Below are 18,134 nucleotides of genomic sequence, written 5' to 3'. Positions count from 1 at the left end.
ATTTGAAAAAACAAAGACAAGGGGTGGGGTAAGCGATCATATAAGGGTAGAGGGAAAGGAAGCAGGAGGGAAGGGTCATTGGGCCACCTCTAAAGACTACAGTACTACTACTGTAGGGTGCTGGACTCACTCTGAAGGACGCTTATGGTGGCCTGGGCTCGAATCCATGTTATAGAAGGGTTTTGCCTCAAGTCATTCCTCTTGGGGTCGTTGCTGGCCCTGCACTCGTAAGTCCCAGAGTCCTCCAAGGTGAGCCGGGTTATTCTCAGCACACTCACGCCGTTTGACCCGTAGGCGGTGTTTACGGTGACACGGCGCTTCCGAGCACCGTCCCACAGCTGTCTGAAAGACTCTGCCCGGTTGACTTCTGCGTACCACCACTGGATCTCTGGCGTGGGACTCCCGACCACGTCACAGTACAGCTCAAAGGCGTCCCCCGTGAGCTTAGTTTCTGACATGGGCGACTTGACAAACCCAGCTAGAGGGAGGGGGAGCAGGAATGCAGTGACAGGCCAATCAGAAAAAAAAAAAAAAAAAAAAAAAAAAAAAAAAAAAAGAATCAACAGGTGTTAATAATTTAAAGGAAAGAAAAGAAAAGAAAAAAGCAAATGAGTTGCAGAGAACAAAAAAGGATTCATTTTTAAACTATAAAGAGACAGTAATAGCAATTCATACAAGCTTTTAGAAGAAGAACCACCCTGGGAAGCTTATGAAGCAAAGGCAGGCCAATTACAAGCTGGGGCAGCCCAGGTGCTGGCCAGGCAGAAGCAAGCCCACTGGAAAGCATTTTAGCAATGGGCCCAGCTGGTAGGAATGAGAAAGCCTTAGGTCTTGGGAAGAACATCCTTCCATAGAGCACAAAACCATTACCTTTCCAAACTCAGGCAAATGATGGAAGATAACAGGAAGTGGTAATGGGTTTTTATGCCAAGTCAGGATCTTTTTTGAATGGGTAAACATTTCATTAGAGATGCAGTATCTTTCCTAAACCTCAACAAGAAGTACATTCTAGTTGTACCTTCTCTTATTACTCAGAGTCCAAATTTCAGCTGAAGGGCAGCAAAATTCTCACATGTAAGATAGTTATCCTTAAGTTTAGACTTCTCCATCTCCTAATCTTCCCTGGGCGCATAGCAATAAAAAACAGCCCAGCTGTCTATGCATCTATCTGAATACAGATCCTCAGGAACAGAAAAAAGGCAAAGTCTGTACTTTACACCAAAGTAAGAACTATTATGTTCAGTTCAGGAGCTGAACCAACACTAACAGCAACCCAATCAATGCCAGTGACAATGCTCTTCATGATTCTATAAATTCTACTAGTAAAATCTTCTGAAAAGCCAGTCTTTGAAATAATTGTGGCTCTGACAGGCTCTTCCTACAAAGGGTAATTGCCTGGCTACTAGCAGTCAATTCAAAGAGGATGAGAAATGTATAGTGATGAATTAAACTAATCTGCAGGAAGGTTATACCTCAACTTGCATTTTAGGCACTGCCCAGAACTAAAGCTGATGCCTACTTCTACTACCTGCCCATAACTTGCTTTCTATACGACAAGTTAGGGTAGTAATAGCAGAAAAAGTTTTTTCAAAAAATCATTATCATTGTCTGGGCTTATTTTAAAAGCTTGAGTAAAGTCTATAGTGGGAAAGATACCACAGGGCAAGTATACACTGATTCATTCCCCAGGTTTTCCCCCCCAAATTTCTACCATTAGGCAAGGATTTAAAGGAGGCACTCTGAATGGCTTGGTTTATGAGCTAAGTATGCTCACCTATAGTGAACAGATTACCAATATTAGATTTAAGAATACTCCAGAGAACAGGTGAAGAAAATTCAAGTTTTTCTATCATCTAAAAGCCAAGGATGTAATTAGCTAACTGAAAATGGAGGTTGCTAAGTAGAAATGTTCCTTTTATAGCCAAAGCAGTATCTGCCTTTGCAGACGAATTCCACTCGGTGGATCTAAGAATACTAAGTAGGTACTGACTATCATATTCAAGTAGAGGTCAAGACCTCTAAATTCATACTGGCCTTTCAACTAGCTTTCAGAGTGAATAATACAGAAATACAGTAATCAACAGGCTTTAGACTAAATGTTGTGCTTTGAATATGTTATTTGAAACTTCCCCTTTGACCTCTAAGACCTTGTATAAGATCTTTCTTACAAGATCTAGGACCTTGTAAGAAACTAATACAAGTCCAACCAGCCAAACAAATGTCAAACTCAGGCACAGAAGTTGTTTAAAAAATACAGAAAAGAGCTCCCAAGGTCCTGTATAGAACTGAGCTTGCTGCTAGGTAAAATGCTGATGATCTAAAGGGCTGTGTCTCAGTTATGCTCATAAACTTTTACCAACTGCCAGAAAGTTAACACCTACAAATAGGTGAGAGTAAGGAAGACCATCAGTCTAATTGCCAGGGAAAACTAGTTATCAGTAAATTCTTGAAAACACTGTGAAGATTATTTTAATCATATTCCTGATCAGTTAATAGAAATCACATTTCACTCTGACACTGTCCATGAAGGTGGGGCTCTTATATCCCTCAGATGCTGTATTTATGTACTTGACAATGTCCTAGAAACCTATTAGTAGACTTGTGTTATGTTCTACTTTCTTCTGAACAGCAATTATTAGACTAAAGCTTGCTTACCAATCTGACTATGCCAATATAAAAAGGATGTTCCAAACCAACAGAACCCATGAAATTCCAGTGCAACCCCAAATCCCAGTATTACACAATTCAAAGGAATAGAGAAGAGGATCTAAACATGATTTCCTCTGCATAAAACAAAACAAATTACTCAGCCTGGAGGAAAAATGTGTTAATCTAATAGGCCAGGCTTATGTCAGGCATGGTGGCACACACCTTTGATCTCAGCGCTCAGAGGCAGAGAGGCAAGTGGTTCTCTGTGAGTTTTGAGGCCAACCTGGTCCACAAAGGTAGTTCTGGGATAGCCAGGGCTACACAAAGAAACCCTATCTCAGTAAAAAATTAAGATCAAGTCAAAATTACTATTTGAATTGGTAAATTATAAGATCCAAATTTAAACTTTATAAAAAACAAAATTGAAGGGTCTGGAAAGATGGCTTAGTGGTTCTGAGCACTCATCCTTGCAGAGGAGCTATGTTTGGTTCTCAGAACCAAATGGGTCTAGTTCCAGAGAATCCAGAGTCAGATTCCCTTGTCTGGCCTCTCTTAGAACTGCACATTCATACTGTACAAACATGCAGGCAACACCATCTATACACATAAAATAAATCTTTTAAAAAAAGACTGAAACTATCTTTTTAAAAATTTTTTATTATGTGTTTGTTGTATACCTGCACGCCAGAAGAGGGCATCAGATCCCTTTATAGATGGCCATGATTCACCACATGGGTGCAGAGAATTGAACTCAGGACCTCTGGAAGAAAAGCCAGTGGCTCTTAACAGCCAACATGGTTTCTTAACACTGTCTACAACTGCAACCAATGTGTCTTACAAAGCTAGAAAGTTACCATAGTTATTTAAAAGTAAATTAAAGATCTACTTTTTATGATTCAGTGCTCTTAACTGCTGGGTCATCTCTCTAGCCCACTAAAACTATCTTAAAACAGACAAGGGATATATCAAGACATTAGACAGTATTTTCTTTAGTATTTTATTAATTCTTTGAAAATTTCATACAATGCATTTTAATAACATTTACCCACTTCTCACTATACCTCCTAAATCTCCTAGACCTACCTCTTTTTTAATAACCCACTGAGGCCACTTTAAGCTTCCTATGGATGTAGGGCCATCCACTGGAGTGTGGTCCAGCTAACTAGGAGCCACATCCTTAAAACAAACAAAGGAGTTCTCTCTCCTCCAGTAGCTATTAACTTTCAATAGCTCCTAAGTTAGGAATAGAGGCTCTTGAACTCCTCCCTTCTCTAAGGTGACATTTTCTAAGTATGTGTTAAAAATATTGCAGGCACTTTATATACATTATTCCCAATACTGCTTAATAAGGAAGGTGGTGCTATAAACCCTGTAGTCCAAAAAAATGTTAAGTGTTGCAAGCTAGGGATGTAGCTAAGTGTTCAATGCTTACCCTTGCTTGGTTCTGAATCCCTAGCACTGGAGAGTCATGCAAGGATATTTTGTCCATCATCATGAAAGTCTAGCCTAGAACCAAAAAATACCCAAAGCCACAGCATAGTCTCTTAACTCTGTCCACAACTACAATTAATGTGTCTTACAAGGCTACAAAAGTAAAGAATTGAGCAGTCACTTAAAAAATAAATGAAAGCTATACTTTTTATCATTTAATTTAAACACTAGGTACGCATCCTCTACTAGAATGACTTAACAAAAATAACTTAGGTGGTGCTGGAGAGATAGCTCAGTGGTTAAGAGCACTGACTATTCTTCTAGAGGTCCTGAGTTCAATTCCCAGCAACCACACGATGGCTTGCAACCATCTCTAATGGGATCTGATGCTCTCTTCTGGTGTGTCTTAAGTAAGCAACAGTGTATTCACATATATTATATAAATAAATCTTTAAAAAAAAAAAAAGATAAGTGGCTAAGCCTGAGTATACCTGGGACTAAGATGTCTTTAATTCTTATTTGGGGGCTCTTTCTCACAAACTATACCGTCTCTACAGAAACTATGAGATTGCTTGATAGCTGAACACTCATCAAAAAGCAAAAACAAACAAACAAACAAACAAACAAAACGCATGTAAATAGATCTATTTCCCCTCCAAACTGGGAAAGAACTTCTCTATACAGCACTGTGAAATAAATCACAATTAGCAAGGAAGGTTATTAGCAATCATCCGGCCTCATTATCTATCCAAAATTAGCTCCAATTCAGAAGAACCAGCTTTCAGAAGCAGCGCAGAACCTGACTCACTGCCCTGCCTTTCATCACCAAGGGCTTTCAAACAAACTGTGCCCTCAACATGAAAGTACACAACTGCCTGAAGTTAGGGGACCACCGAAGCACTTATTTGATAGCACAATGATACAGGACTTTTAGGGAGGCGGGAAATATAAGCTGTTGTTGAAGGGGGGGGTGAAAATAGAAGCATCAAACCCCAGAAAAGTATAATGAGAAATTGCATAGCTGAGGTTGGGGGATGGTAAGCAGGTTGACAGCTGGGGCTAGCAGCAGGGAAAAGGAGGAGCTGTCTGGCAGGAGAAACTGGATGTGTAGAGATGAAGAGTGCAAAGAGAAGGGGAACACAGAAGAGCAAGTTGTAAACTATCTCCACATATGCCCATTTTATCAACAAAACTCTCTTGCCTTCAAGGGAACCAGAGTACAGGTAACATTAACTTCTGTCCCTCAGCTGGCTACTGCCAAGGTCAAACCTCCAAATCTTGCCTACGCTTGCCACTTTCTTTTAAAAAAGAAAAAGGAAAAGAAAGAAAGCTGCTCCCATCAAACCCGTGTACAACTGATTTCTGTGGGTGGCTCATGCTGTTCTCTCCTTCATATTTCAAATAAAGAGATAGCAAAGATGCAAGAAAATGTCTGTTCTCTTTCTCTCATACATGTCCACAAATTCAAATTAACTACTTCAAAAATAAGACTGAGCACAAGATCTATTGCTCAAGGTGGTTACAGGGAAAGAGTATTTTAAATCTGCATAGAACTTCTGGAAAATGTCAGACTTGAGCCTATACACCTTCTGTTAATTAAGCAGATCATGTAACACTATCGCTTAACAGCAAACTAGTCAAAAGTCCATAGGCAGTCATTCCATGTATACCAACCAGGAGTAAGGCTTAAAGATATGGTAGTAGTAGAACTAGGGCAAACTCATTCTCTGCAACAGAAGAGGCTGGTGCTGAACTATTGGATGGATAATCCTAATCACTAGCACTAGGCAGAGATGGCAGTTATCACAAAGCATTTTCCAAAGCCAAGCCTGATCCTTTCAGTAAAACAAACATGTCAAAAGTGTGGGTATTATAAACCAAATTCTACCCTTGGTTCTGAAATTATACCATCTAAAATAGCAATAGGATTTGTTAGCCTAAATTAACTAGCTTTTCTGCTTTGGAAAAATAGAGAAATCTACTTGATGCCAAAAAGTAAAAAAGAAAAAAAAAAAGTCTGCATAGTTTAGTGATTAAATTTAATGAAAAAAATCAAATTGCCTGGGTTCACATGAGGTTCTGTTACTAACTGTATGACCTTAGAGAAGTACCTAACCTCTCTGAGCTTCATCTGCTTAATCTGTAAAAAGGAGCTAATAATAGCAATTTCCTTAGAGGGTTATTGTGGGGATTACATAAAACAACACAGCTTAAAACAGCACATGGTACATACTAAGCACTCAATAATGTTACCTATTATTGTATGTTTCCAAATAAATAAATATTAAACAGATCACATACAGCAACCTTTGGCACTGCTTTACAACAGCCTGGGAAACAGAACTTCACACACAAAATAATTTTAACTTAGATTCCATGTTTAAAAAATAAAAAAAAAAAAAAAAACTGTAACTCTTCTAATAAACAAGGGGCATTATGGTAATGTGTGGCAACAACAGATACACATATGTTGACACAAGTAATTGGCAGCTGCTAAAAAATTGTAAACCACTGAACTGAGAGAGACCATGAATAATGGAGAAAGTCCAATAATAGAGGTAGTACAACATTCTAGACCAGCCCAGACTACAAATAAAACCCTGCCTCAAAAACACATGAAAAAAAAAACAATAAACAAAAAATGCAGTATTCTTCTTACAAAGGAAGAATACTTATTTTTAAAAACAGCTCTCTCTTTCCTCCCTGATCCATCCACCTCAGTATGTATATGTATGCATGTATGCACACATCTGCATATGTGTTGGCGGCCATGTCCCACATAAAGGTCTGAGGACAAGTTACATTAGTCAGTTCTGTCCTTCTATGATGTAGGTCCCAGAGATCAAAGTCAGGCATCAGATCTGGAAGCAAGTGTCTTTACCTACTAAGGTGAACCATCTCACCAACTCAGAACAAGGTCCATTACTTACGAGTTGGCTTAACAATAGTGATATAGGAAAACACTGGATATGGGTTAGGCTAAACTGTAAATTCACAAAAACTTGAGATAAAATTAGAGTTGTAGGATTTTTATTCAGATCAAATCAGTTAACTTCAGCCTGAAAATAGTGAGAAACTCTGAATCAGTATCACCACAACTTAAATTCTCTATACTTAAAACAATTTCTTCAAATAGGAATGATCATATAACATGTGTGGAACAGTTCTATAAAACTGTAAAGGACAATCCACATGTTAAATAATTCCTGGAAAGACAAAAAAAAATGTACTGGGGAAAAGTATCTTCAACAAGCATTCTGACTTCAGTTTTGCTGTCACATCCACTAACAAGGTAAGCATAATCTCCCGAGCTGTATAAGCTGAAGGCTAACCAACCAGGCCTGGTGCAGGCCTTTATCCAACACTGAGAGGACAAAGAGAGCAGATCTCTAAGCTGAGGCCAGCCTGGTCTACATAATGAGTTCCAGACCAACCAGGTTACATGGTAAGACCCTTGGTGCAAAAAAAAAAAAAAAAAAAGAGTCACTGGCAGAGAAAGTTTTAAATATGACTAAAAGGCCACAGGGTTTTCTTATCCCAGAAAAATACAAGCACCAACTTTCTGTACTGTTGCAGATACAAGGCTTGACACCATGAGTCTTCACTGTGCAACTGTACTGTTAGATAAACAGATACCTAAGGATCTCTCTATGGGAGTCTTCCATTTCTTCAATCACAAATTTTCCATCTGAAAAATGGGAACAATAATTCCTATCTTAACCATGATGGTAATGTGAAATTCTTATGAGCCATGTATATAAAATACCTGTAACCTGTGAAGCTACAAATACACTATTATAAAATGCATATTATACAAGAACTCTGTAACTTTTAGCCCAAATCAGCCCTAGGTGTCCTATGGAGATAACTTTAAAAGAAGCTGAAAGAATGCAGAGTCTTGACTCAAGAGACACTGCAGGATGGGAGAACATTAGACTATCTGATTGTGCTGTGTGGAGGATCCTCACTACGTATCCTTGGCTAGCCTGGAGCTTGCTATATCTACCAGGCTGGACTCAAACTCATTCAAGAGATCCACCTGCTAACTGAGTTCTGCAATAAAGGGATGCACCAATATGCCCAGCTCTGAATGTTTTTAACCTTCATTCATGTTTGAAAGTGTGAACATCATGACGTGTGGAAGTCAGGGGCCACTTTCAGTAGTCAGTTTTCTCCTTCAGTGGTAGAGTACTGGGGATCTAACTTGGGTTGTTAGGCTTATGTAGCAATTGCTGGACCATCCCAGTAGCTTATTTGAATTTTCATTTTTCCATTTTCCATAAGAACATTGAAAGTCATCAACACAAAGAATTCCAATATGTTTCAAGAAGAAACAGACCAACGTTAAATAAAGTAAGATTATGAGTAAAAGTAAAAATAATTTTTATAATCAATTGTGGCTTTTTTTTTTTTTAAATAAAAGGTTCTTGAGGGGCTGGAGAGATAGCTCACTGCTTAAGAGTACTGACTGATCTTCTAAAGGACTTGGTTTCAATTTTCCCATATGGATACTTACAATCATCTATAACTCCAGTTCCAAGGAATCCAATGCCTTCTTTTCATCTCCATGGACACTAGGCACACATGTGATACACAGACAACCATCAGCAAAAACACTAACATACATAAAATAGATGTCTTAAACTATAGAACCTGACAGCAAATCTAAGGAATCTAAGGACTGAATTAGCTTTGGCTTCATTTTTTGTTTGGGGGGTGGTGTATTTCCTAAGACGTGGCCTTTATGTAACTCTGGCTGTACTGGAACTTAGAATGCAGACCAAGCTGGCCTTGAATTCACAGAAATCCACCTGCCCTGCCTCCCAAATAAGGGGATTAAAGTCATGCTTTACACCTAGCTGAACTGGAAGATTTTAATAAAACGAAAAGAATCAAAAGCCCGAAATGAGTTCTTACATTTTTCTTACAACTACAGTTCCAAGGGATACCTCAATATCCAATAGCCTTGATGTGGGCTCTAAGAAATTGAATGTTCTCCTTAATAAATTATCAAAAACAGCAAAGACACTGAGTCTAGGCTTTTACAATCTTCCGGTAAACAGTTTCATGACTAAATATAAATCCTGAAACTAAGAAACATTTCTTCTTTAACCCAGAGAGCAAAGAAAATCAGAACAAAGGGAGACCAAATATAAATCAGGTCCTATTTGACTTTGATCTTGGCCTTTTAAAACTAGAAATATGCCCAGGTGGGAAAATGCAGCAGCCACAAGCAGTTGTCAAGCTAGTTTTCCTTGGAAATTTTAAGTAACCCACTTTCTTGGGAGGTTTAATTTTGTGTTATGTAGCCCAGGCTGGCCGTGACCTCACCATCCTACTCCCTTAGACTGCTAAAGTGGTAGGATTATAGGTGTGGTACTCCTGGCAGAAAACAGATTCACTTTTTAATTCCACAAATAATAGTCAAGCTGCTGGTATACTTGGGCCCAGCAGAGCTTCTTTTGTGATCTGTTTGTAAGCCAAGAATGTTTTGGCCCAAAAAGTAAACCTTCACATATTTATGTAAAGGCTTAAAAAGGTTTTTGGGTTTTTTTGTTTTTGTTTTTTTTAATCCCAACAGCCCACCAATATAGCTATGGACCAAAATGGTGCTCTTTTGAGAACAGAGTCAATTAAAAAAAAAAAAGAGAGAGAGAGAAAAAGAAAAAAAATGTAGACAATCATTTTAGAAATGTACTTCAGCTGGCCCTGTGGTTAGACTTTACTGCAAGCAAAATATAAATGATAAGCTATAAAGATTGAATATACCAATTTGACAATTTTTTGCTTGGCTAAAATTAATTCCTGCTTCTGATCGTTCTAGGATCATCTATGTAGATCCCTGTAAGATTAAAAAACTCTAAGTCACTTTAACAAAAAAAATTCATCTTTGTTCAGTACCTGTCAACTCTTAGTATATGATCAGGTATCCTCTACCAGGCCTCAAGTAAAGTCTGATCACTCTGGTCTTTCTTCCATGAGAATTCTTTTAGAAGGTGGTCAAGGTGGCATGCCTTTAATCCCAGCCCTGGGAGGTAGAAGCAGGCAGATCTCTTTGAGTTCCAGGTCTACAGAGCTAGTTCCAGGACAGCCAGAGCTACATAGTGAAACCCTATCTCAAAAAAAAAAAAAAAAAGATATTGTTAGGTTGGTTTGACCTTTATCCTTCACCTTAGCTTAATTTAAAGTGGGAATTTACCCACTTATCTGTGTTGTATTCAATATGGATCCTAACCCTTTGTTTAAGTGCCATTAAGGTGTGGTCCCTATACTTCTTGTCTGAACAAATCTTCTTTGTCATACTTTAACAAATATCACCACATAATTTTTACAAGTTAAATAAACCATTTTCAGGAACTATGAGTAATTAAAAACAAAAGCTAAATTTCCACTACTTTTTCTGTGAAGCCTAACTGTCTACAGTGTAGTTTCTGATAACAAGCTCACTGTCTCTGACAACTACTTACAATAGGGATTAAATATTAAAGAATTCTGATGACTGAGGTAGGATCACTGCTATGAGGCCAGCTGGAGTTACAGAATTCAGAAATAAAACAAAAAACCCAACCAACACCACAATTCATCTCATTCTTCTTCCATCATGGCACATTCCATGAGCATAAGATAAGTTGTTCAAGTTGATCATCTAAATATAGTCTAGAAAATATTTTAGTTCAAAGGGGTAGCAAATGCCCTTCTCTCTGTTTTTGTTACTATTGTTTTTGTTTGTTGGGGGTTTTGTTTTATTTTCTGCAGTTTTTGTCTGATTTTTGTTGTTGCTGTTGTTGTTTGTTTTTTTGTTTTTGAGACAGGGTTTCTCTGTGTAAAGCCCTAGCTTTCCTGGAACTTGATTTTGTAGAGATCCATCTGCCTCTGCCTCCAGAGTGCTAAGATTAAACGCATGCTCCAAATCCACCATGCTTATTGGTTTTCTGGTTTTGTTTTTGTTTAAACATTCACTAGTCAACTCCACTGCATGGTGGGAAATTTATTATTCACATTCCAGGATGTTAGCGATATTAGTTATCTTTCCAGCTATTGAATTATTTCCAAAGCAGAAATTCTGTCATTATTTATCAAAGGTAAAATGTTCCTCGATGATAAAACTTGAGCAGTGATTCTTGAACATTCTCATGTATCAAAATCATTTGGAGAGTTTACTAAAACAGACTGTTGAGAGCGTGTGCAGATTCTGATGCTAGTACATTTATCTGATCCAGGGACCATACTTTGACAACTATTGTTTAAGATACTCTGAAACTGCTACAAGCCCAAGTTGTTCAGACAGAAGGGAAGTAAGAGAAAGAGCCAAACAGTTATTTTTGTTTTGGGGGGAGTTTTTGTTTTTTTGGGGTTTTTTTTTTGGTATTTTCGGCAGGGTTTCTCTGTATAGCTCTGGCTGTCCTGGAACTCACTCTGTCCTCGAACTCAGAAATCCACCTGCCTCTGCCTCCCAAGTGCTGGGATTAAAGGCGTGCGCAACCACCACCTGGCTCCAAACATTTATTTATTTATTTATTTTTAAAACCACAGGTTTCATGTATCATTTTTTTTAAAGTTTTATTTATTTATTTATTTTATGTGTATGAGTACACTGTAGCTGTACAGATGGCCATGAGCCATCATGTGGCCGTTGGGAATTGAACTCAGGACTTCTGCTTGCTCTGGACCTGCTTGCTCCAGCCCCGCTCATGTAATACACTGTAGCTGTCTTCAGGTGCATCAGAAGAGGACATCAGATCTCATCACGGGTGGTTGTGAGCCACCATGTGGTTGCTGGGATTTGAACTCAGGACCTTTGGAAGAGCAGTCAGTGCTCTTACCCGGCTGAGCCATCTCACCAGCCCCAGTTATTTTTAAAACCATTCTTTCAGCAGGCATGTTCCAAGGCCAATGTATGTTCCAATGTATTTTCCAAGGCCAAAAGTAACAAAAACCAAACTACACTCCAAAGCCATGACTTCTGCTATGTATTTTCACTTTTCTGTTTAGTTTTGATACAGGGTCTAAGGCACTTCAAATGGTCCTCAAACTTATGTAGCAACACTGGCCTTGAACTCTTGATTGTCCTCCTTCAGACTCCTGAGTGCTAGGATTATAAACAAATGCTACAGTCCCTGGTTTGTCTTGTCTTTTCAATTTATTAATCTATAAACTGGAAATATACCTTCAATCCAATTTGCTTACTGAACTATTTCCCAAGTACTGTACATACTAACAGTTAAGTTAAAATCTGATATACAGCATCTTGATAGATTCAAGGGAAAAGAAATGACAAAAACTAGTATTCCATCCTGTTGAAAGCCCTGAAAAGACAGGTGTGGTGGCACACTCCTTTAATTCCTGCCCTGAGGAGGCAGATCTCTGTGAATTTGAGGCCAGTCTGGTCTACATAATGAGTTCCAAGACAGCCGGAGCTACACAGTGAGACCTGGTCTTGGAAGGGAAAAAAAACGAGTCCTGAAAAAACTCAGTGTAAAAAGAACACATCTCAACATAATAAAAGGCTATATAGGACAAGCCTACAATGTTTCATTAAACAGGAAAAAACTCAAAAAGTATTTCCACTAAAAGCAGGAACAAGGCATGGATGTCTACTTTCTCCTCTCTTACTCAATTTATAGTACTTGGAAGTCTAAGCTAGAGGAGTAAAACAAGAAAATCAAGCAATAGGGATACATAAAGGAAAGGGGAAAAATCAAGAGTATCTCTATTTGCAAATGGTATGATTCCATACATAAAGACTTGATTAAGATTCTAAAGACTTGAAACTCTTAAAGGTAATAACACTTTACACAATATAGCTGGACATAAAATTAATACACAAAAATCAGTAGCCTTCTTACATACCAATGACAAACTGAAAAAGAAATCAGGGAAACAATCCCATTCAAAATAGCCTCCAAAACAATGACAACTGTGAAATAAATCTACCCAAAAATATAAAAGATGCTATAATAAGAACTTGAAAACACTGAAGAAAAACTGAGAAGACACTAAAAGATAAAGATCTCATGCTCAGATTAAAAAGATTAATCTCATGAAAATGGCTATTTTACCAAAAGCAATCTACATATCTAATGTAATCTTAATCAATATCCAGTGACATTTTTTTACCAAAACTGAAAAGAAAACATTAATCTTAAAATTCATATGAAAATACAGGAGCTCTAGGATAGGCAAAACAATCCTTAAAAAGAACAATGCTGTTGGGGGTATTACTATACCTGATTTCAAGTTTTACTACAGACATACCATGGTACTGGCATAAACACATGGGTCAGTGGAATAAACCTAGATTGTCTTATTAGTCAGGGTTTCTATTCCCTTCTCTGTGATATCTCCAGCCTGGGTCAAGTTGACACACAAACACACCACTATTAAGCCTCAACCCTTACTTTCTTATTCATCCCCAAGATCTAAATAATTTTAAAAGTCCCACAGTCTTTATATATTAAAAGTTCAATCCCTTTAAAATGTCCAATATCTTTTAATATTCAAAGTCTCTTAACTATGGGCTCCACTAAAATACTTTCTTCCTTCAAGAGGGAAAAATATCAGGGCACAGTTACAAGCAAAAGCAAAAGTCAAACTCTAACCATCCAATGTCTGGGATCCACTCATAATCTTCTGGATTCCTCCAACAGCTTGGGTCACTTCTCCAGCTCTGCCCTTTGTAGCACACACCTTGTCTTCTAGGCTCCAGCTGCCTGTACTCCACTGTTGCTGCTGTTCTTGGTGGTCATTCATGGTACTGGCATTTCCAAAACATTGCTGTCTTTCACTGTAACTAGGCTTCACCAATAGCCTCTCATAGACTCTCTTCATGTGCCAAGCCTCAACTCCTTTGCATGACCCCTTCAGTCCTGGGCCATCAATTGCAACTGAGGGTGCACCTTCACCAGTTGCCTTCCATGGCCCCTCACAGTGCCAAACCTCAGCTGCTCTTCAGGACCCGTTCAAGCCTTCAAAACCAGTACCTCCTGGATTGACTCTTACACATTACCAAGTCCTGCTGCAGCACAAGGTACAACTTCGGCTATCTCTGGAACACAGCCTCTTTGCTCTCAAAAAACACTTCCCAGAAGATGTCACCTCAGTGATGCTGGTCTCTTCTCAATCACCGCTAATTTCTTAGCTCCAGCTTACCAGCATCAATAGTCCCAGTAATGCAAAGTTTTCACTTTAGTCGTTCTGGTATCTTGTTAATCACAGCTGATCTAATCTTCAGCCCCAGCTAACGAAAACCACAGAATCTTCACAATCAAAATAGCAACAGCCCTGATAGAGTCTTTAATCTTCCCTCTGAAATTTCACAAGCTAGGCCTCCATCTTCTGCACTGTTCTCAACATTATCTTCCGAGCTCCTACACAACATCCCATAAAGCTCTTAACAACCAGTGGCTCTTCTAGCTCCAAGTTCCAAAGTCCTTCCACAGTCCTCTTCAAAACATGGTCAGGGTGTCACAGGAATAACCCACTATGCTGGTACCAATTTGTCTCAGTCAGGGTTTCTATTCCTGCACAAACATCATGACCAAGAAGCAAGTTGGTTGGGGAGGAAAAGGTTTATTCAGCTTACACTTCCATGTTGCTGTTGATCACCAGAGGAAGTCAGGACTGGAACTCAAGCAGGTCAGGAAGCAGAGCTGATGCAGAGGCCAAGGAGAGATGTTCCTTACTGGCTTGCTTCCCCTGGCTCGCTCAGCCTGTTCTCTTATAGAACCCAAGACTTCCAGCCCAGGGATGGCACCACCCACAAGGGGCCCTATTCCCTTGATCACTAATTGAGAAAATGCCCCACAGATGAATCTCATGAAGGCACTTCCCCAAGTGAAGCTCCCTTCTCTGTGATAACTCCAGTCTGTGTCAAGTTGACACCCAAAACCAACCTATACATAGATGTACGGTCACATGGCTAGAACCACCTGATTTTTGGCAAAGATACTAGGAAAACTGTGTACGTACATGTAGATGAATGAATTTAAATCTTTAACTCTCTCACATGGACAAAGTGAACTCCAAAGAGATCAAGGACCTCAACAGAAGACCTGAAACTCCAACACTGCTAGAGGAGAAAAAGAGGTACAGGCACAGGTAAGGACCTTAGGCACAGGACTTAAATTGCTCAGGAAGTAAGGCCACTAATCAGTAATTAGGATACAATGAAATTAAACTGTTTTTGTAGCACATAGATAACTGCCATATATACAGTCAAATCTAACACTAAAAAAATGGGTCATGGTTCTGAACAGAGTTCTCAAAAGAAACAAAAAATGGCTAATAACCACCTTAAAGTGTTCATTAATCACAGACTATGCAGTGCTCTTAGTTACCTAAGAGTCTGACAATAAGACCCTAATGCTGACAATACCTGAGTCAGAGAACTTAGAGAAATCAAGCTGTATTCATCTGGAAGCCTCATCCCTATTGGCTAGCTTTCATAGTGCTTAGGTGTTATAAAAATCCTAAGGAAGCACATTACTTTGCAAGCTAATTAAATACATGTAATTATATATTGTATGTAATATGCAAATTTATTATATGTATATGTATGTATGTATGTATGTATGTATATATGTATGTATTTTTAAAGGAGCTTAAACACAAATACCTTGTATGGGCAGACACAGTTATCAAATGAAAATCTCAGTGCCAGGTGTGGGACACTGCTTTACAAGATACTAACTAGAGGGGGCCCAGAAGCCTCCAAAACAACATAGGCTATTATTATTGTTCTACCATAACTAGTGGTAAAATCCTATTGCTAAAGACACAACATACTTTGGTTACAGGACATAGTGAAATTTAGCTAGAACTCACCTGAAAATTTACTTCCTGCTCACTAGCATTCATAGTACTATAAGGTGTTATGTAGGCAGCTGCGGGAGAAAAGCCATCAATGGTGAACCTTGCATGCTACAATACCAACTTACCAGGCAAGATACACCCAACTGGTTGAAGAGTGGCATGAAGGTTATAGAGAAAACAACTGATTTCTGATTCAATCTGAAACCTGCTCCACAAGAGGGAATTCATACCTGATACTATAAACCTGGTCAGAGTCTGGCTGTGGAGATCATAGGCCCTGGGCAGAGGGACCTACTACTGTTGTTTTACTAAATGGACATACTGACAAAATGCCTTTTAAATATTTATGTTTATACCCACAGGTCAGAGTGCCACTCTAAACTGGCCAGAGAAGCCTCTCTCTGCAGTAGACGGCAGCAATTAATGCTGAGATTTACAACTTACTCAGCCCTAAATGGGACAACTCTATCATGACTTCCAAATTCTCAGAGTACACTGCAGAAAATGGGATGGAAAAACTGAGTTGGAGGACAGGAAGGAATGCTGAGAAATGTTGTCTTCTGGACATCATATAGCCACTGCACGCAGAAACTCACTGCAGCTATGGTTACATGCACAAAACCAAGCCAACAATCACTCAACGTTCCAGCAGACAACACTAACTGGGCTCAGAGGATTGTTTAAAGGGCGAGAGGAGCATAAAGATGGAAGGAAAACATGGACAATGCCAGGAGCGTAGAAGAGGGGAGTTAAGGGTATATATGATTGAGATACATTGTACACATTTATGAAATTGTGAAAGAATTTTAAAATAGTCTAAAAAAAACTCACAGTACATACCACTCATCAAAATACAATACAAATAATAATGGTCATTATTGTGTATACAATAAAATAAGATTTTTAAAATTTAAAATGTAATAAAAACATGAGTGGAGCCTTCCCTATCAGTGGTCAGAAAAGGAAAAATTATCTTGAGAAATAACAGCATGAACAGTGTTATAAAGAGGCAGGATGTCTAGTTCTAAACAAAGGTGGAAAAGAGTCATCATTTGCTGAGTGCTATTACAGCCCAAATACTTGTTAGTTGCTTATATTTCTCCAAAAAGTAAAAATGAAAAGCATCCTGTGGACTATGAGGAGCAGTCTGGGCTTCTTTCCTATGAACAAAGATTCTGATGTGAATGGTAGCAACACAAAGTATGCCCAAAATGAAGAACAATGTCAGAAAAATCTGGAATCTCCTTCAATAATCTAAATGGAAAAAAAAAAAAGTGAATCTCAAGCAATTAAGAGTGGCTGTAGTGGTATTAAGACAGTAAACATGAAAAATGTTTACCAGACAAAATGAAATGAACTTGATGACCATCGAGTAGGACACTATACCATAAATGGAGTAAAGAAAGGGAAGCTGAGGTTTGTGTGGAGGCACACATACAAGATAAGTTATCCTGCTGAGATGTAGTAAGGACCTAAGGTGTAAGAGGAAGCAGAGCTGAGAATATGCACTAGGGGACCAGGGGAGTGTCAGCTCTAGTAGCAATTGAAGCTATGGGCAGAGGTGACATTTAGGGAAGATGCAAAAGGAATAGAAAATGGAGTTTTTTACATAACTATTCTTCCAAAAAAAGATTGACCACTAAATACAAGGTACGTTCACTAGGATAAAATACATCAAATTGGTAATTATTTTTAGACAACACTTTTAATAACATTTTTTCTCTTCTACTTTTCATGTACCTGATGCCATGGCTTAGATAGATATAAGGCATATTATCCACACTGAAAACAACACTAAACTTCACTTGAGTAGAATGCATGATGTGATTATTAACTTTTATAAAGAATCCTTATCTTCCCAGAAAAACATTTCCTCTCTGGAAATTCTTTTCCATTTTTTAAAGACAGGATCTCACTATGTAGCCCTGGCTGGCCTGGAACTTGCTATATAGACCAGGTTGGCCTTCAAGTCACAGATATCCTACCACCTCTGCTCCCTAAGTATTGAGATTTATCATGCCTGGTAAATCTTGTCAACTTATAAGGGGGAAAAAAAAAAAAAAAAAAAAAAAAAAAACCATAGAACCTCAGCCTAAAGCCCAAGGCTAAACAAATCCTTTCATTTCTTGGGGAACAATATCTAGAGATAAAGTAACTTCTACTAGATTATGATAATAAATTCATCAGGTATTTTAATATTTATGTCTTTTCCCTACCTTTTTTTTTTTTTTTTTTTTTTTTTT

General features: G+C 38.4%; 1 protein-coding gene across 6 annotated transcripts in view; it reads right to left on the bottom strand.

The window, feature by feature from the left end:
• Positions 1–18,134, bottom strand: part of Nptn (neuroplastin) — a 70,551-nt gene that overhangs the window by 31,695 nt on the left and 20,722 nt on the right. For 4 of the 6 annotated variants that reach the window (XR_004111913.1, XM_031345904.1, XM_031345905.1 and 1 more), the window contains exon 2: positions 131–478. The exons of the other annotated variants lie outside the window; for them this stretch is intronic. Coding sequence is in view for 3 of the 4 variants with exons in the window: in XM_031345904.1 (XP_031201764.1) it covers positions 131–478 (348 nt within the window). In the remaining variant the exon portion in view is untranslated. The remainder of the gene's footprint in view (positions 1–130; positions 479–18,134) is intronic. 6 annotated transcript variants of the gene reach the window in all.

This window comes from Mastomys coucha, unplaced genomic scaffold (genome assembly GCF_008632895.1).
Source record: "Mastomys coucha isolate ucsf_1 unplaced genomic scaffold, UCSF_Mcou_1 pScaffold23, whole genome shotgun sequence".
Lineage (NCBI taxonomy): Eukaryota > Metazoa > Chordata > Mammalia > Rodentia > Muridae > Mastomys > Mastomys coucha.
Note: the sequence above shows the minus strand (reverse complement) of the source record. Positions and strands in the feature narration are given on the sequence as shown.